Genomic DNA, 27,498 nt, shown 5'->3' with positions numbered 1-27,498 from the left:
CATTGATATAAATGGGGTGCACAAAATAATAGAAACACCTGTGTTCAAACTCATTTGAAAGATGTTTCATATTCAAACCTCTGTGTAAAAAGATAAGGTAGATTATTACTTTATTGATAATATTTGTGTTATACAGTATATATACCCGCTCACGTATATGATAGACAACTACTTGATGTGCCCCTCCTCTGATACAGTATATATGAAATAGCTACATCACCATTTTTATAGTACAGTTGATCACAGAACACACAGAACAGTACATTATATAAACAGCCAACTTGACACTGTAGCTTCAGTATGACAAAAAAGGCAAGGCATTAAATGAACATAGCACATTTTGGCTGAGTGAGAAGTAACATAGTCATAATTTTGAAAATAAATAATGATCCTCATTGACATTCATAACAATTTGTAAAAACACTTATTTCCAACTGAATGAACCTGATGAACTCAGAAAATATCCTTACAGTAGGATTTATCATCTAATTAGGAGTGATGGAATGGAATTTGATCCAAAGTAAACAGTTTTAAAATCTGTCTCACGAAGGTCATCATTTATATGTGAAACACACCGGTGTGGATAAAAAGCTGTTAGTACAGTGATCAGTAAGCTACATCAACAAGAAAAAAAATAAACCCTTCTGATGTCAGTGATAAGACCCGATGCCATGGAAACATGCATGGAAAACATGTTCGAACTCACACCTCTGATGAATGTGTGTTTAGAGGTCAGTTGTGAGAGGCCCTTTACTCTGGATGTTCCTCATGATGGACTGGACCACCTCTGACGTGGTGCCCTGACCCCCGATATCAGCGGTGTGCAACTGCAAAAAAACAAAACAGGGTGTTCACAAACAGGGCCCAAAATGTATTTAAGTTAAAAAGCACCAAATTCCAGAAAATGTTAAGTCTTATTGTATTTGTATGAGTGCTTTATATATTTTATTAAGTGTCTGTATGCACTTAATAAAACAAGTTTCCCACTCGGCTAAAATAAATGCATCACATATCTTTTTAAAATCCTGCCAAAGCAACAAGCAGTCTACCTTGGATGATAAGCAGATCAGGTTTTTATATGAGATCAAGGACGGTAATTAATGTTACTGCCACACAATGTAAAGTCAGATACCGTACAATGTAGCATTTCATGAGAGCTTTGTGAACAGGGCACGATGCGGCTTTGTGTGAATGTTATGTGATGCCCACGAGGAAACCAGGGCCTCTAAGCCTCTGACACACAACAATGGCCAGTTAACCCTAGATTCCACTCCCCCAGGCGTGTCTGCGCTGTGTTCCGGCGGGTTAGGCGGCCACCACCAGCAATCGCGGCCACTCAAGACTTGGGATTCCACCAGCCACGACGCAGTACATCCCAGCAGCGTCTCTCTGCTCTGCCAGGTCTATTTTGACGGAACCGCAGGGCGTTCAACAGGCCGGGCAGGGAGTGAAAGGGCTAGATCATCCGGTATATTTTCAAAATAAACACCATGTGGAAACTTCCAAATCGTATATCACATAACTTCACTATTTTAACAACTAAAAACACAGCCCCAAATCTTTGATCCATGTCGTTCATAACTGGACTAAATGGAAGTACGTAGGACTACTTACTTTGATGGTAGAAGCACAAATATCTAGGAAAAATGACCTAAACAACGAAACCTGCAAGTTGGGCAGGCAAAACGCTCCGCTTCTGAGACGCTCCCGCTGTGGTATGACGCATGGTGGACGACGGAACAGAACCACGGCACAGCCAGAACGCGGCGCATGCGCGTCTAGTGGAATTTCGGGGGTTAGCTTTGTGGCAGCGAAACAGGTGACGGGAGAGGCCTGTCAGTGAAGGAAAACTTACCCTGGTTTCATTCATGGTGGTGAGGATTGCATTTCGGATCATACTCGCGTAGTCGTAAAGCCTGGAGACATACAGAAGAAAAAAAGTATTTATTGTATTTACTATTTACTGGTGTACCACAGTGACAGCATTAGAACTCAGATGAAACAACAGGAAGGCATGTACTGAAAGTATTTTATCTGGAAAAGCTTACTTAAGGTGGTCCAGCATCATGCAGCCGGCTAGCAGCATGGCAGTAGGGTTAGCAATGTTCCTGCCAGCAATACTCTTCCCTGTGTTCCTTGTAGCCTGAGAGAACCGGAAAAATAAGACCAAAAAAAGAAATTCTGAATCCTGAAATATCAAGACAGACACGATTCATGTACTTTTCATTCTTTAAAACAGAGGGGACAGCATTAACTGCCAAACACTCACCGTCTCAAAGACAGCATAGTCACGGCCAAAGTTAGCCCCGGGCACGAGGCCAGGCCCTCCCACTAGGCCTGCACACACGTTGCTCACCACGTTCCCATACAGATTGGGCATCACCATCACATCAAACTGCTGTGGCTTGGACACCAGCTAAAAACACAGACCAACAAAGTGGTTAGTGAATAATTTAGATATATCAACATTGAGAAACTTTTCCAAAACTCAAGTGTGTCATTTAATCTTCTATCACCTGCATGGTGGTGTTGTCCACAATCATGCTGTCAAACGTGATGTCTGGGTAACCAGAGGCCACTTCTCTGCAACACTGCAAGAACAAGCCATCGCCGAGCTTCCTGTTGGAGCAGAAAGGCCAAACTCAACATTTTCAGCACTAAGAAACACAATATTATGTAAGACTCCGGTGACCAGACAGTTCTGGCAAGATATATTTGTTTCAGAGTAACTCACATGATGTTAGCCTTGTGTACAGCAGTGACCCTACTACGACCTTTCTCCCTGGCCAGTTGGAAGGCATAATCAGCGATCCTGAGGGAATTGTTCCTTGTGATGATCTTGAGGCACTCCACTACCCCTGATACACTCTAAAACAAGACAGGGAGAAGAATGATAGCTAATGGTCAATTAGTTGGTGCCGTTATTAACATAGTAACATTGTTCTCATTTATTTGTGAAGCAGCTTGTGTAACTGTCTAGAACGGACTCATCAAGGTAACATCAAGCAACAACAATAATTTAAGGATGCCGTGAACTGTATATCGTTCTGAAAGTTTAATAAAGTTGGCAACTAAGTATTTAATGTGGATCTGTCATGTCTGGCCAATATTAGTGAGTTTAAGGTCATGATCTGCACCAATACCGATCAAGTATATCAGATCAATGTTTTCCCCTTCATAAACGAATGCTGTACTTTTAATAGTGTATGGGTGGTAGCTCACTCCCATTTCAAAAAGAAGAGAAGAAGGTGGAAGAGAAAGACAGACACAGAGAGGAAAGAGGTCTTTGAAGGAGTGTGTTTCAGCAGAGAGTAGAATTTAGGGCTGCTCCCTCTTAGTTTATTAGTTGACTAATCTGTCGTTTTGGTCTTAGTCAACTTAGATTTCTTTAGTTGATGAGTCATGTTTGATGCTTTTTTCATGCTGAATGACTTATTTCCAAGAAACGTACGAGCACATCTCTCTGTAAACACAAGAATTAAAGTGGTGCTTTTGCATGACTTTTTACGGAGAAACTCAGATTTACAGATCTGTCGATTAAATCAACTAATCGATTCGTTGGTACAATTAAATGAGTGTTGGTCGACTAAGAATTTCTTTAATCGAGCACAGCCCTAGTAGAATTGATTGTTTCTGTTCTGTCTTACCTCGTGCTCCAGACTGCTGTACTCTCCCTCTGTGTTCTCCCTGATGATCATGATGTCAATGTTCTTGTGGCGAGTCTGGACTCCAGGGAGCGACTGGCAGTGCATCACATTGGCATACAGGTCTAAGCTTGTGCTGTTGGACCAAATTATGAAAGGAATTTTAGCCATCTGACAAAAGAGCCTATATCAACTGAATAGTTCATTAAAACTCTTACCGCAGGAGATTATTTCTGGATTTGACAGAGGGTGCCATGGTGTGGTTGGTTTCTATGTTACCTATCAGAAGAATTACAAAAAGTCACTTAGTGTCACACTTGGTCACGGTCTTATTATAAAACTACATGCTTCTGACAGCTATGCTCTGTTTTCATGCTCTGCTTGTGACACAGAAACTGCTTGCCTTTGAGGGCAACTCCATTACGGCGAATGGCAGTGATGGCATTGTTGATATCATCCTCACTCTCCAAAGCAGAGTTGACATGCACCACCTCAAAGTCCACCGGGACACAGCTGAACCTACAGCATGAGTACAAATCACATGGTGAGGCAATCCTTACTGGCCTGTGGTCAACACTTTGAACAGGTTTTTAAGTCTTGAACCAACCTGAAAACCTCTTTGACATGATTGAGCAGCTCTGGACCGATTCCATCTCCAGGTATGAGGGTCACAGTGTGTCTGCCTCCATACTTTGCAGGAGGGGGCTGTAACATTGCCATTTCATACGTTATTAACTGCATTGAACTTAAAGTACAACACTGGTGGTTTTGCACATTTTAACCCAACTACAATTCACTTATACATAAGCCTATAAGTTGTTACTAGTGTGTTACCATGTGACACCGTATTTTTTTTTAGAGTGATTTCCAACCTTCCACTTTAAAACTAATGCCAGTACAATATGAGCATCACCTTGCAGAGACTTGACACCTTCTTAAGATAGATCATCCACCCCAGTAAACATTTAGTTGCTTGATAGTTGAGTGAAAGATGTTTTTCTATCCATCCATTTATTTATTATCTCTCTCTCTCTCTCTATATATATATATATATATATATATATATATATATATATATATATATATATATATATATATATATATATATATATATCTATATATATATATATATATATATATATATATATATATATATATATATATATATCTATATATATATATATATATATATATATATATATATATATATATATATATATATCTATATCTATATATATATATATATTTATATCATGGATCACTATCATCATTTTGTAGGATTTTTTAATAATGTAAATTTAGAACAATTTTTTTATTAAACTAAAATTACGATGGAACTACTGAGCCAGATATAGCCGTTATTTGTTTGACTTGTGATATTCCATGATGAACTTAACGATACTGTGATGTACACCTATGTTGAGCCTTTATTCCTACATCACACAGCTCTAGTATGAAACGGTAATGTTCGGTCTTGTTTGTGAAGTGATGCATTGTAGTCTAGTAAACCATTCATACGGTCTATGAGTAAACCACATCAGAGTCAGCTACTTACAATGTTGTTTCCCTGTTGTTGAAGACGGACAGCAAGGAAAGCAGAAGGACAAGAGTTATTTCGATAGCCACATAAGAATCCAGGTAGTAGTGAGTACTCCTCCCCCAAGAAGGTGGAAAAACTGTTATATACCACTCCCAAAGTTTATCCCAAAGCCATACAGCTTGGAAATAAATGCTTTAATGAGTAACTCAGCAGTGATTCTAGGGCATTGCTAGTAACGTTAACATTATATACAAATGGACAAAATCACATCTCCTCATTGGAAGATTGAAACCCACAGAGACAATCTGATTCACTCACACTACGTAAGGTCTTATTCCTGTGACTTGTCAGAGTTGTCCCAAATACCTGAAATACAAAAAAGAGATATGTGAGAGATGTGCAATAAGATTGCTAGCATGCTTATTCAACTGTATGCTAGTATGACCTTGTGTTTAGATAAAAATAATCGACATTAGTTTGGAGCCACACAACAACCACGTTTACAACCAATGTGACCACAGCGACGTGTCTTATCTTACTTTAACCGTATTGCCAAGGCGTCCACCCCAGAAAGGATTAATGATTTTGGACATCGAGAGCACAGCACTGTGGGCAACCATCTTGATTCTTAAAGCGCTGGTCGCGTGATGAACGAAGATGAGGCGTTGTGCTCACGCGATAGTTATAATGGGTTTGTCAATGCAAATATTTATTAATTTATTTAAATATAGAGTGGTAGCTTTCGTGACAATGTAAAGGGAAAGAGAGTGAAAGTCGTGATTTATTACATATCTGTTCTACAATAAAAAAAATAAAAAAATGTTTACGGCATGATTTTGGTCACGTGAACAACTTTGCGCAGACTCCGTGGTCACGGACTGGGGGTTGGCTAGCTTTATATCCGGAAGACAGATGGGATTTACAATCATCATTTTTTTTCATGCTTGTTAAACGCGGAGTGATACGGCTTGTTTTATGTCATTTTAATATTTAATTGTCGGCTGAGCTTATTGACTTCAGTTTGTGTTCTCACTGAAAGCTGATTCATACCAGAGGAGCCTCAATGAGGAAACAGCGCAAGAAATAGTAGCTAGAAGTCCCGAGTGGCAAGAGCAACAGCTTCTCTTTACCGTTCGTTACATAGCCTACGAGCAAAGGTGCAAAGAAAAGGCAACACTCGCCAGAAGCGTGGACAGTGGACACAGTAGGTAAAATGTCGTTTCTTATTTGCAAGTTCATAGAAGTGATTAATTAAGTTGTCTACGGAATGACCATGTGTTGCCTTGTCTTTGGTTTGGGTTCATTTCACCCCCTTCAAACGTCATCTCTGCAGAGCCATCTTGCATTGCCACTGTAAACATGTAACGCTTTCTGTTAAAGATGTCTTTGACAGCTTTAAATAAAATGACCCCAGAGTTTTATTGCAATTTTTATGATTTTAAGTGTTACATTAAGTAGAAATTTAATAAAAGAATACCAAGTATTTTCCTTCAAGACTTACATACATAAACTGCTTACAGTTACATAAAAAACATAACTTATAAATTATACACAATTAAATGGTATAATTGCCTTTTGTGAAAACTCTTAGAACGACCTTTTATTTGCACTGTTTTATAACTTCTGCCATGATAAATGGAAATTGAAAAATTTTGATTATGAAAGTTTTTGACAAAAAAGCCACTGTAAAACTGTAACTACACTTCGCAAACTGTATAAGTCAGAAATTCAAACTACCATGATGACGCTACTTTCTTTGTCTAGGTCTATGAGACCGTGAATCATGAGATTAACAGGTTGGTTCAAAGTTTTATTACGTTTTAGTACACTCCAGTGGGAAGTTATTGATCTGGAGGTAATCCCATGTGTGTTGCCTGAATTGGTGTGTCCTGTTTGTATTGACAGGCCCCCTCAGAGCTGTGGCTGTGTTGCTGTTGGTGGGGCTCACCTGGCTGCTGGCAAACACCTTCTTTGGAGGGGAGAGTGGTTCATCTGTGCGGCATTTCTTCAGCAGTAAGAGAAGTAGTTCTGAAAGGCTTAGTTGATAGACAAAAAAAAAAATTAGTTGAGAACAATTTATCAAACAAAAAAATACTTGCATTCAGTGGTTCTAGCTGCTTAATGTGATTTGCTCTGTTTTATATAATTAGAAAATTGAATATCTTTGGCTTATGTACTGTTGACATCACCATGGGCTGTGGGAAACATGATGAGCGTTTTTCACTATTTTCTGACATTTTAGAGACTAAAATTTAAAATAATTGTTAGTAGCAGCCTTAAAGACAAGTTATAGGCTAATGTTTAATGCATGTGTGATAAAGGGTATGTGTGTAATATGATCAAACAAAGCCTTAATATGAGATTAGTTCATTTGAGTGTAAAAAGTTTGTATTTTTTTCAGGTGCAAGCAAGGAACCAACACCTGGTGAGTAAAAGAAACCGTATGATATGACAGTTTTAAGACTACTTTTCCTGTCAAGTATGATCATGATAATGTTGTGTCTTTATGTATTTATATATCTTAGCTGAACCCCGCCCCCGACGGTATAAATGTGGACTTTCAGCTCCCTGTCCCCCAAAACATTTGGCTTTCCGCCTGGTGTCTGGTGCTGCCAACGTCATCGGGCCCAAAATCTGCCTGGAGGACAAGATGTGAGATTCAGTGCTTACCAGTTTCTTTCTGTTCAGCTTTGTCTTTGTCTCCCCTGTTGTCTGTCTGTCACTTTTTCTTTTTTTGGTTTCACGCTGTGTTCTTTTTTTCCCTCTGTGCTTTCATAACCAGGCCTCCAAGCCTGTCTGGGGAGCTGAATGCAAGTATTCTTCCAGTCTGTCTGTCCCCCATTTCTTTGTTTTTGTCTGTAGTCTTGGTTGTTATATTTGTTGTTGTTTCTCAAGTGTCAGGCAGCGTGTTGACGTGTGTAGATTAATGTGTAGGTGCAAGGCAAGGAAGTGTTCTAAGCTTAACCTTTTTGTGTTTTTGTCTCACAGGTTAGTGAGCAGTGTGAAGAACAACGTTGGAAGAGGACTAAACATAGCTTTAGTGAATGGTAAGAGTGTCCTCCTCCACCTATTAACCGACTGTGTTGTATTAAGCTCCTGTGGGTCTATTATGATTATCTGACTGATGTTCCTTTGCTTCAGGTGTGACAGGAGAGCTCTTGGACACAAAGACTTTTGATACGTGGGCGGGAGGTAATAAAACCAGACACTAATGTATAGTACATATTTCACATCTGGTATATATGGCTTGGCAAGAACAAGTTATAAACCACAGTTCATGGCTCATGTGATGTTTGTTGTCAGATATTTCTGAGCTGTTGAAGTTTCTCCGGCCGCTCCATGAAGGAACACTCGTGTTTGTGGCTTCCTTTGATGATGCAGCTACAAAGTAAGAATCCATGATGTGCTATCAGTTCCAGTCCAACACCCCTCTCTTTCCCCTTTAGACTCACAGTAAAGCAATTTTTCAGATCAAATTGTCAGCTGAAGCTAAATGATATTTAATGTTATAACTTGGAAAATATTTTGTAGAGTAAAATAACGATGTGGCAGTGATATGGCCAATGCAGCTGAAACCTGTAAGTCCATATTTGCAGCCAAATGCAACATTGTACACTCCACTTGTGTATGAACAACTTTGCATTTGGTACAGATGTCTTTTATGTTAAACACGGTGAAAGAGCAAAAGCTCCAATTTTCACCGAAGGAGGTGAACAGAGCAGTGACAAATTTTAATTTTAGGCCCAAAAGCTCTGTTGGTAATGAAGTGTGAGTTGTCAGAAATCAAGACTTACTTTTTAATATTGCTTTTAAATCTGGTGGATGATACATTTGTTTGTGAACACTTGATGCCTTTCGGTGTATCAAAATCAGCATGATCATAAATCTCGCTGTTAGCCTCAAAGGCCTTATGGCTTAAAAACATATCATCCTGGTTGTAAGTGGTTAAGCAACCTTTAGATTGTGTTAAAGCTGAAAAGGAGCCTACTGAGAAATGGTAATGGCCTGCATTTAATCGCAATCAAATGTAACCGAGGTTAAGCACTTCATTTAACCCATAAGCCTCTTGTTGAGGAAGAACAGCAAATCCACTTAATAAACATTACCCTGTTACTTTATCTTCATTTCCAGGCTGAACGACGAGTCTCGCCGACTGTTTGAGGAGCTTGGGAGCACGGCAGTGAAGGAGCTGGCCTTTCGAGACAGCTGGGTGTTTGTTGGAGCCAAGGGCATTGAGAATAAGAGTCCCTTTGAGCAGGTATGTTGCCATCAATGCTGAACAGAGCTAAGCTATCGTTCGAGATGTTCAGCTCTTTTGATTTGACGCTGATTTACCTGCAGTTAACTTCTAACAGTTGTAGTTAAAAAATAAATCATGCCTTGGTCGTCATAGAAAATACAATCCAAAATGACTCACCAGACAATATTATCAAGATTTGTAGCTTACAGTTACAATTATGATGCAGGGGATTCAATGATATGCAATAGAATACGGAGAGGATACAACCATGTACCAATACAAAATATGGGTGGGCCTTTATACTGTAGATAATTTATTGCAATTTCAACATATAGCAATATTAAAGGGATGCTTTTCCTTATTTTTTACAATACATTTTATATAGATAGATATTTGCTCACAGGAATTACTTTTACCACATACATACATACATACATACATACATACATACATACATACATACATACATGTATATATGAGGTAAAAGTAATTCCTGTGAGCAAAAACCTTAGATTTTAGACCGTTTTGAACACTGCTTGCAACAGTTTTTTTTTTTTTTTTTTTTTTTTTTTTTTTTTTTTACTGTCAGATTTCTTTATATGGTCATCTGCTCCAGGCACGTTTACTGCAGTGTTTACATCACATACACTGCTACATGTAGCTAAAACGTGTAATCATGGTTGTAGATGTTGTTAATTACTCCCTAATCTCGGATCACATTCCTGCTGGAACATGTCTGGTTATTGTTAAAGGTGCTGTAGGTAGGTTTGCTAAGATCCAGGACTTCCATATGAACTGTCTGTGGAGTATTACTTACAGCTGCATGGTCCGATTTAGCAGGCTCCACCAGACAGATTACACCATCTGTAACCGTTTGAAGATAAAGATAAGTGCCCGTCATCATTTAAATTAAGGTTTTACAATGCAGGCCACATCACAATTTTCCATATATATATATATATATATATATATATATATATATATATATATATATATATATATATATATATATATATATATATATATATATATATATATATATATATATATATATATATATATATATATATTCCAAATTGAGTCACCTTAAAATAGATTGCAATGTCTATAGGACAACTAAGAATTTGAAAAAAGTAACTGCAATCAATTACAAAGATTTGTTCCGCTATAGAAAACCAGTGTGCCAAGCTGTGTCTATGATGATAGGTGGGATAGTGAGCTAGCAGTAACAAAAGGATGAATGTACTTATTAATTTGAATAACTAGCTAACCTCTTACATAGGCCTGTGTGTCCTGGGGGGGTGGTTGGGTCAGCAGATGATCTTCCACCAGAGATGTTTTCAGCAATAGGTCGCCCACTGTTTAGACTGAGGACCATCTCTTCAGCCTGTTTGAGTGGTGGTGGTGGTGGACCCCCTTTTTCTCTATTGGCTATAATGGAGGTCGAATTTGTCCATTTGGGCATTTAATGATACTTTTCAAAGATTATGTTAAATACGGGCAGTTTTGAGATGGCTAAAAAAAGTTAGTTTGCTTAGAAAATTCCACTACTATAGGGTAGGCTAAACATCACAATTGCTTGAAATAAAATATTTTTTGATGTATATTTTTATATTTCATCTTCAGTTGCTGCCAATTGCATTTTGTGCCTGTTGGGTTGACCTGAATAAATATAAAGACATGCGCATACACACAAATGTTGAATAAGAAGAACACTTGAGTTCGAACTTTTATTTATGTCCTGATGCCATGATGAATCATGTCATCTGCATTCCATTATTAGGGCTTTTGATATGCTTGTGCACACACTTTACCCAGAGTTAACTTAACTCAGAGTTGATTGACCTAATTCTTATCCCCTGTTCTGAAACCGGAAACTCTGAGTTTGACAGTTCAGTTATTCAACCCTGAGTTCAGGTTTGAACTCAGTTTGTTGTTGTTAAACCTGTTTTCTGAAATACCCCTCTGATCCCAGTCTGTTTTCATGACATTAGTTCTGTTTGGTTATGGTTGTTCCCATCAGCGTATGAAGAACAGTAAGAGCAGCAACAAGTATGAAGGTTGGCCCGAGTCTCTGGAGATGGATGGCTGTATTCCTCTGCGGCCACCCCTGGAAGCATAATGCTGCCCGATATTCTCACATACAGTACATTAAGACCTGGAGTGGCAGCAGTGCATCCAAATGACTTTTTAAAAAGCTGCTGAGTAACTGAAACCATCAAAGATCTGGGCCACAAATGGCGTTTTTATTTCTCCTCTCGTGGCAGAGGCATGAATTGATTGATAGGACTTGATATATATTTAAAATTGCTGGAACTTGTTATAGAGGATTTGTGCATTAAGCTTTGTGAGCCACTTTTGAGTGGAAGTAATGTTGTAGAAACAAGAAAAATGTTTGTGTCAGGTTATGGGAAACTTGAGAGGCCACATGTTTGATGACCAAAGTGTAACAGCAATGCGTGAATAAATACAGCTGGAGTAGGTCTTCCAAAGCCAATGTAGGAAATGGACATATTTCCTCTCTGCAAGTCTGTCTGTAGGGTGTCAATATTCTGTGCACGATATTTGATGTTCAGCAGGCAAAAGACACCCCTAACTGGTTTCACAGTAAGGCATTTGGAAACCTAATCCACATCAGCATAATAACATTTGAGGTATACTAGTAGTTTAAATGTCCTACTAAGCAAAAGTGTAGGCAGATTTTATATTTAAATCCGTTAATATATTTTCATCCTGTGATAAATATTTCAGTGATCTTATTATGCCTAGTGTCCGCTCCCATTGTTTCCTTAGAACTTGACACTACAGTTATTGCTTGCCACATGTTTACAATTTCTTCAGACAAATTTGGCCTAGGTCATTTTCCTCTGATACAACTATTTATTTAAATACTTCATAAGGAAACCGATTCATAGTGTGAGTTCATCATAGCAGTTTTCTCAGGCCTGCAAGAATCTTTCAACAGAGTGCTTTAAAGATTCAACCTCAATGTGTGGTTGTGTATGTTTTTTTTTTTGTTTAATGTATCCACCTGGCATTTTGCAAGCCTAACAATGAAGGAAATCTATAGAAATAAAAATTTTTTGACAAGTATGGTTAGAAGTCTATTTTAGCTGCTTTTCTCTGAATTATGTTACTTCTAAATGTAAATATTTTCTACAAAGCATCACAGTCTGTCTTTATATTGTGACTACAATGCTGATAAATAAAATTGTCCGAATATTTCTTGTTTTTTTTTCTTTCCTATGGGTCCTCCTGAGTGGACTTGAGTCAACTGGCATACTTCAGGAAATTCACTAGGGGGCGACAAAATTCAAAGTATCTCTGAGGTTACTCAGTTCATTCTGCTCAAGGCATTTGCTTCACTAAGCATATATTCCGTGGTGGTGATAAGAAAACACTGCAGACTGAATGAAGAACATTTCAGGTTTGACGGCTAATTCGGTGACAGTCAGCACAGAATCGCGTTGCTCGCTGAAACTGTGCTGTAACGTTATGTTATAAAAACGCAATCAATTTCATTGTTACACTGAGATGTGTTATGGGGCCTTCAAGTGTTGTTAAAAAAATCGGGATTTCGAGTGGTATATTTATGAATGACTTCAGTGCTTTCAAGAACTGTGGGCTATGTGATGTTCAAAGGGAGAGGCAAGAGACTTCGAGCATTATTGAGGTAGAATAGCCCTAAGACTTTTACTTACATATTTACTTCTTTTTTGTTGTTGCTGTATTTATGTCACAATTAAGGTGTGAGATAAGGTGCACATTATTTCACCCCAAGTGACATCAGAAAAACTTAAATTATTTGCAGCCTACATTGTGAGCATTACATTACATAGAGGGGTAATTTGCTTTAACAGTCCCCATGTCTCACAAGAAAAACGTAAAATATATAGAAATATATATATATAAAAGATTAAAATGTACTCTCTGAACATATGGTCTGTATATAATGTGTATATTTAGTTCAAAATTGTACAAGTACTTGAGAAAGTTTGGTCAAATTGGAGTACTCAATTTTTGTTATAACCCATTACGCAAATGCATTCATTTTACGTTTTGTGTGTTGTTCCGGCATAGATTAGATTATTTTCACTTTACATCAATGTCTCTTTCCAGAAAGCATGATCTGGTTACTCAAAATAACCACATTTGGTTGTGAACAGTTTAATGTAGGAACATTTTTTTTCTACCACAGTGAAATTGAAATTGCTGATGGATGATAATGATGATTTTATTTTAGGGGTTTTGAGCACCACAAGCCAAATGCCATCTAGTTCCATTATATTTGAGAGAAGACAGACATCTCTATGGCCAATGTATCCAAAACCGCGCAACTCCCACTAAACCAATCTCTTGATAAACTGCACTACAGGTGAGAGGAAAAATATATTTTTACGAGGAGCATTTAAATGTAGCATTAAAATCACATAACAAGCCGTTGATACAAACGTGTACCACTGCCCTCTTGTGGTGGAGTAAGCTAGCTAGCTAACTGTTGGATGTGCTCGTCCTCAGGATGGTGAGAAGCCTTGTGACTGGCAAGTGAGAAGAACAAGCAGGACAGGCAGAGCGTGTTCAGTACACACGCGAACCTGCTGAAGGCCGTTGGAGTCGTGCGTTGTAAATCATGTACATAGTTACTGATATTATTCGGGACGGATGCACATGAATGGCCAGCCGCACAACTTGGAGCTGTTAAACCTAGCAGCGAGTGTGAATATCCACCAACGGCCAACATCGTCTGAATTGGAACACGTAGCTACACCAAGTGCTCTCCTGTCTCTCACACAGACGGAGGCTCGACGACTCCGGTGGGGATTTCCAAGCCGAATACATCGCAGCAAAGCGTAAAAAAATGTAAAGAGAAAAACAAACGGAACCGCGAATTTTTCTAAAGCTTTTTCGTAAATGTATTTTTTCAGTGGGTGTACAAATAATAATTTTGTAGACCGAAAGCCCAGTGTAAACCTCGTGTAATAACGTTTGTAAAAAAATAAATAATAAGAAATTCAGTTATCGGTGAGTTAACGTTAGCTATCTGGGCAGAGCAGCTCGTTTTTTAAATGAAGATATCGCTGGACTGACGAGGTACGATGTTGCATTCGGGTGAGTGATGTTTGTTGTTATTTTACAATATAAACGGTATTTTCCGTTATTCAAAGACGGTGCCCCCTAATGAGGCATTATTATTTTGTTCAGTCAGTCTCAAGCACTAGCTACGTGATTGCTTATTAGGTATTTATCCTCTCCTATGGCTGCTTATTATTCTGAATTAATTATGCTGTGTAAAAACATTCAAGTCAAGTGCAGACCTGCAGACAGACTAATGTTAAGCCCATCATTTGAATGATTTGCCTGTGCCCGGGCACTAAGGGCCAGGGGGTACGACAATTCTTGATTTTTATTGGTGTCCGTCGTCTCAGTCACTATGCTCCTGTCTTGTACGGTGACTGTACTTTGTGTCTCTCACCGTTTGCATGGCGTTTCTAAAGTCAGCTGAGCTTCCAGATAGCCAATAGCTGCACTTCATGGTGCTTGCACATCCAGGCTTCACTGTGCCGTTGCCTATAAATAACATACGTCGATTGCATCTTGCTTCAGAGCGTGAGTACTGCACGACCATTCGCATCGTGGGTTCTTCTTTGCTCGAAGCAATTTTTCACAATATATGTTTAAAAAAATCACAATGTCAGCTACACCTAGGCTATAGCCTATCCTTTCTTATAAGTACAAGAAATACATCAATTATTATATGGTATCCATAAATTATGGATAACATCAATAATACCCTCCTCAACTCATCCTGGATTGATATTTTATTGATATATAAATACTTGCATCGGCTTGTCCCACTGGGAGTGATAGTGGTGTACTCAAAACATTAGGGAGGATGCTTCCTCTCCCAAAGAAGGCTGACAGGTGCTAAATAGTAAAATCAACAATTTGCTGATTTCCGTTATCCATATAAGTTCAGAGACCATTTACAGGTGTAAAAGAGGCTCAGTTGATGATGTGAGCGCCAGGAGTAGTAAGCTACTTTAGTAACATGTAATCCTGATTCATCATTGGCTGATTAAGGAGCCTTTCCCTTACCTGGATTTGAGGAATCCTTTGGCATGGGATGGTTCTGTTTGCTGAGGGGAATGAAAGAGAACAAAAAGGGGGGGTTAGATAACATATTCTCTCTGTCTCTCTCCCTATGTGAACAGTGCTCTGTGTGTGCTACCTACACCCCACTCTCCCATGCTTGACCTGGATTGGACAAAAGTCCTTGTTGTGTTTTCAGCCTTGAGTTTTCCTAATGGGAAGAAAACAATCATTGTGTGTTTGATTAGTGGCCATCATTTAATATTTCTTTTAATCAGATTTCAAAAAGCTGCTTATAGACAAAAGATGCACAGGGAAGCAGCATGTTCTGAACCAACTTCTGCAGTAAGTGAGAAGGAGGAGGAGTCAGCAGTCTTCATTGCATTATCTTTTATTGTACATTTGCACATACACTGTGCTGGATTTAGATGAATAGTGCTTTTTTGTGGGTGATTTTTAGGATCTGTTAATTACGACATTAGCTAGTGGGTTCAAATTGTCGTGTTCTCTCTTCCCCAGCTGTGTATAGTGCATGGTCCTTGCCCTCCTGAACATTGTAATTAATTGTAATTGTGCCACACATTCACAGTTTGATCCTGGCAGCCTCCTGATTTTCAATGTGACAGTCAGCTCTTTTAAGGTTTACACATACCACTTACCGTGATGTAGCCTGGTGTGACAGAAGTCATGCCTGTTAGACATGGCCTCAATGAACAAGCATGGTCTTTGTTTTTTCCTGCTATTGTGAGTCAACAGCTGCGCTGCAGAGTTCAGATGTAGACCTGTGATATTCAGAACAGTTGCTCCTTGACATCGATCCCATTTGAATTTTGGCCAGCAGCACTCAGACCTTGTGCTACCTCTGCCTCGTCTCCCCACATCACTCAGTCTCCATCTCCTCTTTAAATCTCTGTGAGACTAATGCTGAATTGGAAAAAGACTGGGTAGATTCAAGTGTTGCATTAATTATTTGTTGAAAAGTTGTATCTACACACACAACATGACCGAGGGGTATTTACACTACTCAATAAACTAAAGTCATCACCTTTTTTATATTTATCTCCTTTCCTAGTCTTTAGTCAAGTTTATCAGCTGAATGTTTCCATTAATTCCTGACTCCCTGTCTGGTATAGCAAAGCTCACTCAGTCTAGTTATCAACAAAAGTATAATATGCAAACTATTGAAGCCGGCAGCTGAAGAAGGAACCTCGCTAAAAGACTGCAACACATGCTTATGATAATACACTTTACACCTGACAATACATCTGATGATAATTACAATCAGTTAAAAGTTTGCAATTTAATTTATAATTAGTCATTTAAAGTGTTAAAAGTTGGAAAGTTACATTTTAATAATAAAATAAAAAAAATCCATCTAAAATACACAAGTTTTGACTTTCTTAAAATTTTCGGAAATTCATTGCGCGGTAGCAAATGAAGATAGCGATAAGACATTTAAAGGTCCCATGGCATGAAAATTTCACTTTATGAGGTTTTTTAACATTAATATGCGTTCCCCCACCTGCCTATGGTCCCCCAGTGGCTAGAAATGGCGATAGGTGTAAACCGAGCCCTGGGTATCCTGCTCTGCCTTTGAGAAAATGAAAGCTCAGATGGGCCGATCTGGAATCTTCTCCTTATGAGGTCATAAGAAGCAAGGTTACCTCCCCTTTCTCTGCTTTGCCCGCCCAGAGAATTTGGCTCACCCATGAGAGAGAGACATCATGGCTTTCAAACGAGCAAAGTGGCAGTTGGTCAAGGCTGCACCCCCACCCTCCACCTTGCCCCCCCCTGTCTCCTCCTCAATAGCTACAGACACAGAAATGGCACACTAAGGAAAGCTCATTGTGGGACAGGCTCTAGTGGCTGTAATGCTGCACCAAGGCTGAATTTCGGGAAAGAGACTTCAGATACAGTATTAGGGGACCACTAAGGTCTATAAAAGCATCCAAAGAGCACCATGTCATGGGACCTTTTAAGAAATCATTGTGTCGTGGCCGGGTTCAGGGGCGTCGGACTGGGGGTAAAACCAATACTGATTACCAGGGCCCAAGGGGAGAGAGGGCCCTTGAAAAGTCTGGAACATATTTTATTTTACCTGGATATTTTCATTTCCTAATTAAATTTCATAATGTATGTCAGAGGAAATGTAAAGTTAGTGTATTGGCTGAATAACTTTGTTGATTGACTAACTACATTTTGTATACAAAAAAAAGACTAAGGTCTCACCCACCCCTTGCTAATGCGCCAAATGGTTTAGTCCATCTGCACGCATTTTGTTTACATTAGTTCAGTTGAGCGTCTGGTGGAGCGCAAACTTCTGCTGTAGAAATGTCTTTCTCAAAGAAAGCCAAATCTTGCTACCAAAAAAGAAAGGAAAGACAGGAGAAGGAGAGAAAACAAAAGGGGCGGAAACAATTGGTAACTGACTTCTTTTCAAAGAAAGGTGAGCACAAACTAGAAAACGAAATCCATGGTGCTAAACTGCTTGAATATCTCCGCGACTGTTAGTGCTAAAAATGGACTGAGACAACCCATTGAAAGAGCAGAGCATACACTTTCAAATGATAATTTGGTTATACATGTAATCTGAGGTAAAGGCTAAATAAATAAACTACACTAACAATGCTGTTTGCGCACAACACACCAATAGCCTAATTTGATGAAATTAATGTTTAATTTAAAATTAATAGGCTATAATGTCTATAATTAGCAATAATAGGCTAATCAGTGTCATAAGTAGCTTGATAGCTCATCGGTAGATACATATCATGTCAACATTACACAGTTTCAGAAACTGTCACACCAGGGAGTGGAGTAGCAACAGACCCCTCATCCTCCTCTTTGGATTTGAGACAAGGTGAGCTTATATCAAAATTAAAGCAAACCATGTTTAGCCATTTTGACTGAAAGGTGTTAAGTAACACTAACATCTTAGTGTGTTTTATTATATTAGGTTACAATTAGGATAAGAGGTTAATATCAAATGTATCCTTCATAGAGATAGATAAGATCTGATTGATTTTCTTTTTTTTCGTGGGGGGTTGAGGAACATGGGGGCCCATCAGGACTGCCTATGCATAGGGCCCAGGATCTTGTGCTACGCCCCTGGCTAACCACTCATTTCCACCAACTGCGGTACGGCTGTGGATCGGCTACGCTGCGTGTCTGCTCCGTGCTCCGCCATCCTTCAATACCCACCAGGTCCGGATTTGTTGCAGAACGGCTGCGGCCATGACTGACAGCTGTAGTCACGAGGACCCACGAGATCTCGCGAATTCACGTAGAATAGAACCACAAAACCAACAACAGTTAGTTTCCATCCAGAGGACTAGAGGGGAAACAGTTCTGTGCTGTGTTTTCAAGGTGTAGTGCAGGGAAATATGATCCGCCGTGAGCACGGTGTATTTTATTTTGAAAATTAACCGGATGTTTTATTTTGTTTCTGTGCTCGACTTCCTGTCCCGCACTATCTGAATTGTGCTGAATTGCTGCGGAGCTCTCCGGCTTCCGGCAAAAAAACAAAGCTCTGTGTATCTCCTCCAGAGGGCTGCGGAGATGATGGAAATTGGGCGTTTAATGGAAACCTAATGACTCCGCCGCCGTTCCGGAGCGGATCCGCAGACGTTCCGCAGTTGATGGAAATTGGGCGTTAGTGGGTAAAGCAGACGCACATATACTTGGAGGTGTATGCCTCGACGCAGGGGTCCAGGGTTCGAATCCGACCTGACTATTTCCTGCATGTCTTCCCCATCTCTCTCCCCTTTCTCACCCAGCTGTCCTGTCAAATAAAGGCGGAAAAGCCCCAAAAATAATCTTTAAAAAAAGAAATCATTGTGTCCGTGGTCGTGGACTTAAAACTAGTGCTGCAACTGACAATTATTTTCATCATCAATTAATGTTCTGATTAATTTTTCAATTAATTGTTTGATGTGAAAAATGTCATTTAAATAGTGAAAAATCAGGGTGACATCTTTATATTGCTTTTATGGTCCAAAACATATGCAGTTAACTATCACATAACACTAAAAAAGGAGCATACTGACTCAAGTCGCAATTCTCTGGACTCGTGACTCGACTTGAACTCAGGTAATGGTGACTTGGACTCGGACTCGACAGTTGGTGACTCAACTACAACGCTGCTAGCATAGCAACAGGTTTACAGCGATTTAGTCATTCACCCTGCTCTCCCTCGGGCCTTTACACCCAGTCTCACACCAAGACTGGACATACCAACGGAAACTAATGTAATCACCTCATGTTTTAAACCTTTTCCAACCACTAAAAGCATTCTTCCTCTCCTCTCCTTTCCTCTCCTCTCCTCTCTCTCCTCTCCTCTCCTCTCCTCTCCTCTCCTCCACAACTATAGCTGCTTTTGTCAGGGCTAAAATTTAGCTATAGTCACTGCTTTCATTCACACAAACATTGGCACATATTTTATCAGGCAAAATCCCCCCAGCCCCCTTTTTGTCTGTGCCACCCCCCTCTCTTTATCTCTCTCTTGTTCTCTTTCACACACACATTTTTCCCACCCCTTCTACTCGCCGGCCCCTCTCGCTCCATCTCTCCTTCCCTCTCTTTCTCTGTTTGAAACTCTGCTGTCCGCCTGCTCCCACCAACTACAATCCCTTCCTGTCCCCCCTCGCCACTTTTTATTCACTCTTTTCATCTACTCGTCCCCCTCAATTGCTAAAACGGCGCTGTTTGTGCGCTCACAGACGTACGCACGCACTCACGCACGCACAGTCCCCTGGCTCTTCCTTTGTCTGCCTGCTTAATTTCCAGTGGCAGTTTGGTTCCAGGGGATTAAAGTGTGTATCCCCATGAAGTAAGGGATGAAAAAAGTGTAGCATGCAGATAGAGTTGCAATGGATTTGTTGTGTGTTTAAAGTTATAGATTATGTAGGAGATTCTGTGTAGTGCACTTTTGTTTGTCTTTGTGCAATTGATAGTGTACAAACGTAAGTCATGTAGGACCTTTTTCTCTTCTTGTTTCAAAACTTTGAGCACAGAACAAAAAGTTCTAGCGAAAACAAACATTGCCTTCAGCGGGTTTTGAGAATAGAATAGAAATCACATCTTTGGCAGTCATACAGCAAAGGTGTCACAATGATTTTCCCTGCACATTTCAGAAATGATGAGGCAGCTGCAGGTGTTCTCCCCATGCAAGAGTCTCAGAGCAGGTAGTGTGCACCACGTCAGATGTTCAGTTCTCATGTCCTTAGAGCACTGCTAGAAAAATGAACAGACAATGATTGTGCCATGTGAACTTGATGTTTGGTCATTTTGCTGCCAAAGAGAGATGTCAACGTTTCAGCTGCTACATTGGTTTTGTTATCTTTAACTTTAGTTTACCACGTTTGCCCACATGGGCAGTTGCTTGGTCATTTTCCTGGTGTCAGGAAATTCCTTTCGGCATTCTTTCATTGAAAGGGGACATGCGGTTTGGGTGCGAGAGAGGGGTTGCTTTTGGTGTGTGTGTGAGTGTGTGAGTGTGAGTGAGTGTAAAAGATAGAAAGAGTGTGATGAGAGGGACAGACAGACAGAGAGAGAGAGAGAGTGAAACATAAAGTTTGTTTTAGCCTGCTGGTGTGTGTCTGATATCTGTGTGTGTGTGTCTGTCTAATATCTGTGTGTGTGTGTCTGTCTATGTGTGCTTGTAGACTGGGCGTGTGTGAGAGACAGTGATGAGGTTGAACGTGTTTGATGTACTGTGATAACTCTGTCCGGTATGTGGCTTCCATGGGAACTCCTTGCCCTGGGGACATAAGCTCCTGTTTAAAGGGCAACTTCCCTCTCTTTATTGCCTGTTGTTTTTCCCCCTTTATGTTCCCCACATCCTGTTGGCCTTTACCTTTTTAGACTGTACACTACAGTATGTCCCTCCACTGGGTTGCTGAAATGAGTATTTGAAAAAAAAATGAAGATTGTTTGATAATTGATCATTTAATTAATGTTTAATCATTTAATTACACATATGCTTCCCCCCTCTTCTGAAGTGTAAGGATTTGCTGCTTTTCTTGTTTAAAAAAAATAAATTTCAAATTGAATATCACTGGGTTTTAGTAGAGTCCGACTGATATGACAGACATATTGGTATTTATTATATTGGTGTATATGTTTTCCAGGGTACAAGCAGCTGAAATGGGTTTCCTAAGGGGGGTGGCTGGCGTCTCCCTTAGAGATAGGGTGAGAAGCTCAGTCATCCGTGAGGAGCTCGGAGTAGAGCCGCTGCTCCTTTGCGTCGAAAGGAGCCAGTTGAGGTGGTTCGGGCATCTGGTAAGGATGCCCCCTGGGCGCCTCCCTAGGGAGGTGTTCCAGGCACGTCCAGCTGGGAGGAGGCCTCGGGGAAGACCCAGGACTAGGTGGAGGGATTATATCTCCAACCTGGCCTGGGAACGCCTCGGGATCCCCCAGTCGGAGCTGGTTAATGTTGCTCGGGAAAGGGAAGTTTGGGGTCCCCTGCTGGAGCTGCTCCCCCCGCGACCCGATACCGGATAAGCGGACGAAGATGGATGTTTTCCGATATATGCCGATATGATTTTTAATTTTTTTTTACAGACCATATGCATGATAAAGGTTGCTCAGGATTAGAGATGCACCGATAGACTGGCCAGTGACCGGAATCGGCCATGACCGGCGACCGGCAGGTCAGTCTGACATATGCCGATTTCATGCCGATCAATGCTACAATTAACTGACAACATAAGTTATATGAGTTACAATTCTCAAGGACGCACGCGCACACAGTACAGTCTCTTTTTACCTTTCTCTCAACTTTTCCGCTGTGTGTCGCGCGTACCCGCTCGCGGTGTGAGACGCATGTCCGTGCTATTCTCGCACATGTAGGGAACCTCGTGAATTAACCTGCAACATGTCAGCTGTTTGGAAATTCTTCAGCATGTGTGCAGAAGAAAATAAGTTTGCAATGTGCAACACCTGCAAGGAAAAAGTAGGATGTGGAGGGACGACATTGGTGTGTGAATTTCCCACACCAATAGTAATTTATATAGTTCTATTTTATAATGATCCATTATCTGTTCAAAAAAATGTCTATGTTCTGTGCAAAATGTTCTATTAAAGAAACGATAGAAAATAAATATTTGTGTGTGCTGTAAAGTGGTTAGAAAAAATGAAATCTGAATCGGCTAAAATTGGTATTGGCTGGCCTAACTCAAAGAAAATCGGAAATCGGAATCAGCCTAGAAAGTTGGAATCAGTGCATCTCTACTCAGGATGATTTAGAGATGGTGTCATTATTTAGTTTGCCCAGCAGATCGTGGCCAGCAATTGACTGATATTTAACATATACTGATGTTTATTGAGTTATTTCTTTTTATGCATTCTTTATTATTTAATATAGTTATTTGTTTAAGAGAGCAGCCTTCTAAGTACCTTTTACATAGTCATATTGGGATTTGGAAACCACATACAGATTAATGTGATAGACAATTGTATCTTATGGGTCAATGATTTTATAATAAAGTTTGCTGCAGTATGGTATTAGGTGTGGAATGTGTTGCAGGAAGCTACTTGCTTAATTACAGTTTGTCTCTAAGAGCATTGTGTCTCAGGAATGTTGCTGAACTGGAATTCTTGTTCAGGAGCCTCTTAGCAGATGGTCTAATATCAGCCTATTGTGTTTTTAGTTTGACTGACAGCTAATAGCATTGCACGTCAGACTCATTTGCTCTGGGCCTGGACAGACAACAGCCATGATGTGAGTGTTAATTGCCGCCTTATAAAAGAGATAAAAGCTGCTGTGAGCCACTAGACGAGCCCCCAGTGGATAAGATGGGCTTTGCTCATTAAAATTGAAGAAAAAAAGTCTAGACTTGCTGCTGTGACTTTAACTGAGCCAGTCTGGCAGTGAAGAACACATTACAGAGGTCAAGATAGACATGTGTGGTCCTTGTGGATAGCTTCATACCTACGAGTACTGTAACCCAAGCCTTGGTCGTGGCCCTTGAAAGTCCCACGTGTTCAGTTGTAAACTAATATGCAAAGTGAGTTAATACCTTGACCCAGACTACACTTTTTACTTTCCATTTACTGCACCATTACTCTCCCAGGACAGACCCATTCCTGCTGTGCACCTTTTGTTGTTGGTATGTATTAGCACGCTCTCTTCTTTTTTAATAATCACAAACGGAGATGTTGGGCCTTATTGCATCCGTAATTGGTAGACCAACCCTGTCTCTTAGATATTGGCTCCAGAGTGATTTTAGGCTGTAATTATGAAAATAATAAAAACAGCTCTGATGCAGTCACTGAGACATTATTGGCTGCCAGAGGGCCGAGAAGATATAATACCTAAGGACAGATCAGATCAGAAAGATCCCCACTATTACACACACACACACACACACACACACACACACACACACACACACACACACACACACACACACACACACACCTAAACCCAAACTGTGAATGAATAACAGTTTTGCAGGGATATTGCCATGTCAGAGGAAACCTGCTGTGTTCAGTTTCCCATAACACTGATGGCTAATTTAAAGTTATCTATTATCACCTTGCCTGAATAGTTGACTGGGTATGCAGTGAGTAATACTGTTGGCTGATGCCTTTGCTGATGATAATCACAGTCATAGTTGTGTATATTTATGAGCCCTTTGTTGCAGATGTGTGGTAATCACTCCAGTACAGTTCAACAGTCCCTCTGCATATGAATAATTCACTCAACCAGCCAATAGTTCATCATCCATATTTAATGGTTGGGATCGCATACTCCTAACTGCAGCTTTCTGGTGACTAATGGAGCCATTGTACACAACTTAAGTCAGAAGACGCTGATAACATGCACTTGATGCTTGATGAAGCCATGTGCAATTCCAGGCTAGCTGGATATTCTTTGAGGACTCTGGTTTAAATGTCAAAGTTTAGCCCACAACAAAGATGAAACTTTTTTTGGCAGATTCAATGGTTGCTCTCCTATATGGGTTTTGGGATATTCGTACCATATAAGGGTACAAGCTGGGTTGCCAGAGTTCACTACTGACTTTGAATTAACATTGCCCAGTTAATTACCTCAGGTCACTTTGGCAAGCGACTGTGGAAAAAGTGTGTTACCTTGTATCCGATCACTGGAAACAATCACACCAATTATGGAAATCTTCAAATCTACTCACATTAGGTTTCCTTGCATGTTTGCAGCATTTTGCTACATTGTGAGCTTAATGGTTTAAAATGCATTAGCAGATGTTTTACAGGCAATCAACACTTCACATTCTCAAGGGAAATACAGTGTCTCTTTGCAAGTATTAGCAGTGGGTGGCATTACAAGAAAGAGCCCCAGCTCTTCTTTTTAGTAAAATGTTCAGCATGTTATATCCAATCCTATCCAGTTCACACATACTTTTACACAGACTTACTGGGCAACTCTGACAGTCAATTTCCTTACAAAGGTGCTGTAAGGATTTTCTATAACGTTACTTCTTTGATCTTCTTGGGTCCATTTTGTCCCTCTAAAGTAAAGGAGACCCTCTGACTTTCCTACTTAAATGTATCTCATCAAATACTGACAGTATCACACTTGTATTCTTCATAAGAGAGTTAAATATGGCAACAACATCACAGTAATTCCCTCTCTGGCTGTCTGAATATTAATGCGATGTTTTGTTTTTGTCTTGCAGGTTTTACTTGAAGATATTCACACATATCAGTTTGAAAGAAAAACACTGCAGCTTTCCCAGCAGGGTTGAAAAAACTGGTTTAGTGTGTGTTCCTAAGAGCTGGGAGACGTGTGGTTTACTTTCATTAGTACTGCACCTACGTGGAAATAAAGAGCATGTAGGACATGGTGAGGAGGAAAGTGAGGACAGAAACTATTCTCTAACAGCTGTGTTCTAACCCTGCTGTGCTACTGTAAAGCATCTAATAAAAGTAGACAGCGGAGGAAACGTGGGAGAGGGTCACCAGTTTGACCAAAGACGGCCTTCAGTCACCTGCAGCACTGGAAGAACAGCTTTACCGACTAGAAGGGGTGAGTGGGTGACCACAGAAAGAGAGAGAAACGGGGACTGACGGAGGAGCAAAGGTTTGGAGGAGGAGGAGGCGGGGGAGGTCGAGGTGTAGTGGGAAAGGCCGTTCCCCATGGCTACTGACCCAGGAGAGCCCACAGGCACCGAGGACTCCTCTGAGAAACCTGATGGACAGAGGGAGGAGGACACGGAGCAGGAGGGCAGGGCCAACCCACAGAGGGAGAGGACACACAGCACCTCCTCAGACTTCTCCTCCTCCCACACTCAGGAGAGGAAAGCGACAGGAGGAGAAGGAGAAGGAGGAGGAGGAGAAGGAGGAGGGGGAGGAAGAGGAGTAGGGGAAGCCAGCCAGGAGGGTAAGGAGAACCCAGTCAGACCGATTTCCTTCTCCACACCCTGCTTACTAGTCGACACTGGCCAGAAACGACTGAGGAGGGAGAAGCGCTTCTTCAGGAAGAGTGTGGAGATTTGTGAGGAGGACAATGAGGTGGAGGTGCTCCCAGAGGCGCCCCACAGTGCCCCCCACCTGGAGCTGCGTTCAGACTCAGTCTTCACCAGCAGTGTCCAGCAGCAAGGGGCTGCTTCATCCTGTGCTGCCATGGGCCATGATCCATCCTTCCCCAGCTCCAGCCAGGAGCCGGGCAAGGAGGTACCTTCCTCCGCACCCACCCAAAGGGGGAAGGAGAGGGACCGTGAGCAGGAGGAGGAGGCAGAGATGAAGGCTGTGGCCACCTCTCCTGGAGGCAGGTTCCTTAAGTTTGACATTGAACTGGGCAGAGGAGCCTTCAAGACTGTGTATAAAGGCCTGGACACAGAGACTTGGGTGGAGGTGGCTTGGTGTGAACTTCAGGTAAGACAAACTGTTATCTTTTCTTTTCACACCATGATGCCAAATATTCAATATGTATTGAAGAATTCTGTATTAGCAGGCACAATTAGCTGCAAGATAAAATAACCAGTGCACTTAAAGAATCCAGAATGTGTTCTTTTGAAGTGAATAGTGTTAGATGTTTCACAGAGCTCTTCCTCCTGAAATCTGGAAATCTCAACACGTTGTCTGCTTGATATTCATACTGTAAGACTGCAGTTCAGTGAAGACCAGGGTGACAAGGAGGAGCATCGCTTGTAGTTAAGTGACAGCACACAGTGAAAGTGGATACTTTGCCTTTTCTGGGACTGTGATGAATAATATAATCATGGGCTGTCAGCGCTTCTTGTTGTTGTGATAGGGTATCCTTTTAGATGCAGCATTTTCTTCATTAGCCTGAATTACTGTACACTAATTCAGTCATGACACCTAAGGGAAATATAAATTTTAGGCATTGCTCATATTATGCTTTTTGGCTTTTTCCCTTTTCTTTATTGTGTTATATCTTTTTTTGTGCATGTTATAGGTTAACAAAGTGAAAAAGCCCAAAGTCCACCCCAAAGGGACTTACCATCTTCCAGAGAAAACACTGTTCACAAACTGCTCCAAACTGCTCTATGGTAGTCCAGCCTTTACTTCCGTGACAAACGTGCGTCACTTTGTAACACACGTTATAATGCTCGCCTAGGTGCTAGTGTGGCACGCCCTCATACTGTGCTTCTGACTGGCTAGTAGTCCTTACCTAGCTACTGGGCATGTGCAACTTCCAACAAAGATGTAACAGAAGTGAGATGCCTCACTCTGTAGCTAAAACAGAGAGCTCAACACACAGGGTGAAAAGAGGAGTTGCAGCAATGTGCAGTACAACAAAAATATGGTGTTTTTTGAAAATGAAACCACAAACATATTCTGGTACAACCTCTTAATACAATTATGTATATGAGCACTTTAATGTGTTTTAGGTTTGGTGCTTCAAATCAGGCAAGGGACTCCTCACAGCTCTTGAGAAAAAACATCTTGAGAGGTCAAGAAGGTGTATGTTCACTCTGCCTTGTTACATACTGGAAATTGTTTTTGGAAGCAGCTAATTGTGTCACTAATCAAGCAGTCAG

At 40.6% G+C, this 27,498-nt stretch overlaps 3 protein-coding genes across 4 annotated transcripts in view; 2 read left to right on the top strand and 1 right to left on the bottom strand.

The window, feature by feature from the left end:
• Window positions 1-93: 93 nt before the first annotated feature.
• Window positions 94-5,860, bottom strand: idh3g (isocitrate dehydrogenase (NAD(+)) 3 non-catalytic subunit gamma). Its single transcript, XM_028582758.1, has 13 exons — window positions 5,724-5,860; window positions 5,503-5,550; window positions 5,200-5,211; window positions 4,252-4,349; window positions 4,048-4,163; window positions 3,863-3,923; window positions 3,648-3,780; window positions 2,735-2,868; window positions 2,517-2,619; window positions 2,270-2,416; window positions 2,049-2,143; window positions 1,856-1,916; window positions 94-827 (listed from the first exon to the last, which is right to left on the bottom strand). Exons 1-13 carry the CDS (start codon window positions 5,802-5,804, stop codon window positions 726-728), a joined length of 1,191 nt encoding a protein of 396 aa, XP_028438559.1. The 5' UTR covers window positions 5,805-5,860; the 3' UTR covers window positions 94-725.
• A 202-nt stretch (window positions 5,861-6,062) lies between these two features.
• fam3a (FAM3 metabolism regulating signaling molecule A) lies at window positions 6,063-12,649 on the top strand. 2 transcript variants are annotated; one of them, XM_028582781.1, is made up of 10 exons: window positions 6,063-6,388; window positions 6,949-6,980; window positions 7,090-7,197; window positions 7,586-7,609; window positions 7,710-7,836; window positions 8,173-8,231; window positions 8,326-8,376; window positions 8,488-8,572; window positions 9,316-9,442; window positions 11,448-12,649. In XM_028582781.1, exons 2-10 carry the CDS (start codon window positions 6,968-6,970, stop codon window positions 11,544-11,546), a joined length of 693 nt encoding a protein of 230 aa, XP_028438582.1. In that variant the 5' UTR covers window positions 6,063-6,388; window positions 6,949-6,967; the 3' UTR covers window positions 11,547-12,649. The 2 variants fall into 2 exon arrangements, with proteins under 2 accessions (XP_028438582.1, XP_028438581.1); XM_028582780.1 differs by having other exon boundaries at window positions 6,063-6,392.
• A 1,228-nt stretch (window positions 12,650-13,877) lies between these two features.
• The window catches only part of wnk3 (WNK lysine deficient protein kinase 3), a 44,949-nt gene continuing 31,328 nt past the window's right edge, over window positions 13,878-27,498 (top strand). Inside the window, exons 1-2 of the mRNA XM_028582595.1 lie at window positions 13,878-14,533; window positions 25,171-26,368. Of these exons, the coding sequence (XP_028438396.1) occupies window positions 25,631-26,368 (738 nt within the window). The 5' untranslated portion in view covers window positions 13,878-14,533; window positions 25,171-25,630. The remainder of the gene's footprint in view (window positions 14,534-25,170; window positions 26,369-27,498) is intronic.

The sequence above is a fragment of the Perca flavescens genome, chromosome 7 (genome assembly GCF_004354835.1).
Source record: "Perca flavescens isolate YP-PL-M2 chromosome 7, PFLA_1.0, whole genome shotgun sequence".
Classification (NCBI taxonomy): domain Eukaryota; kingdom Metazoa; phylum Chordata; class Actinopteri; order Perciformes; family Percidae; genus Perca; species Perca flavescens.
The sequence above is the reverse complement of the archived record's forward strand: the minus strand, read 5'-3'. Positions and strand labels throughout refer to the sequence as shown.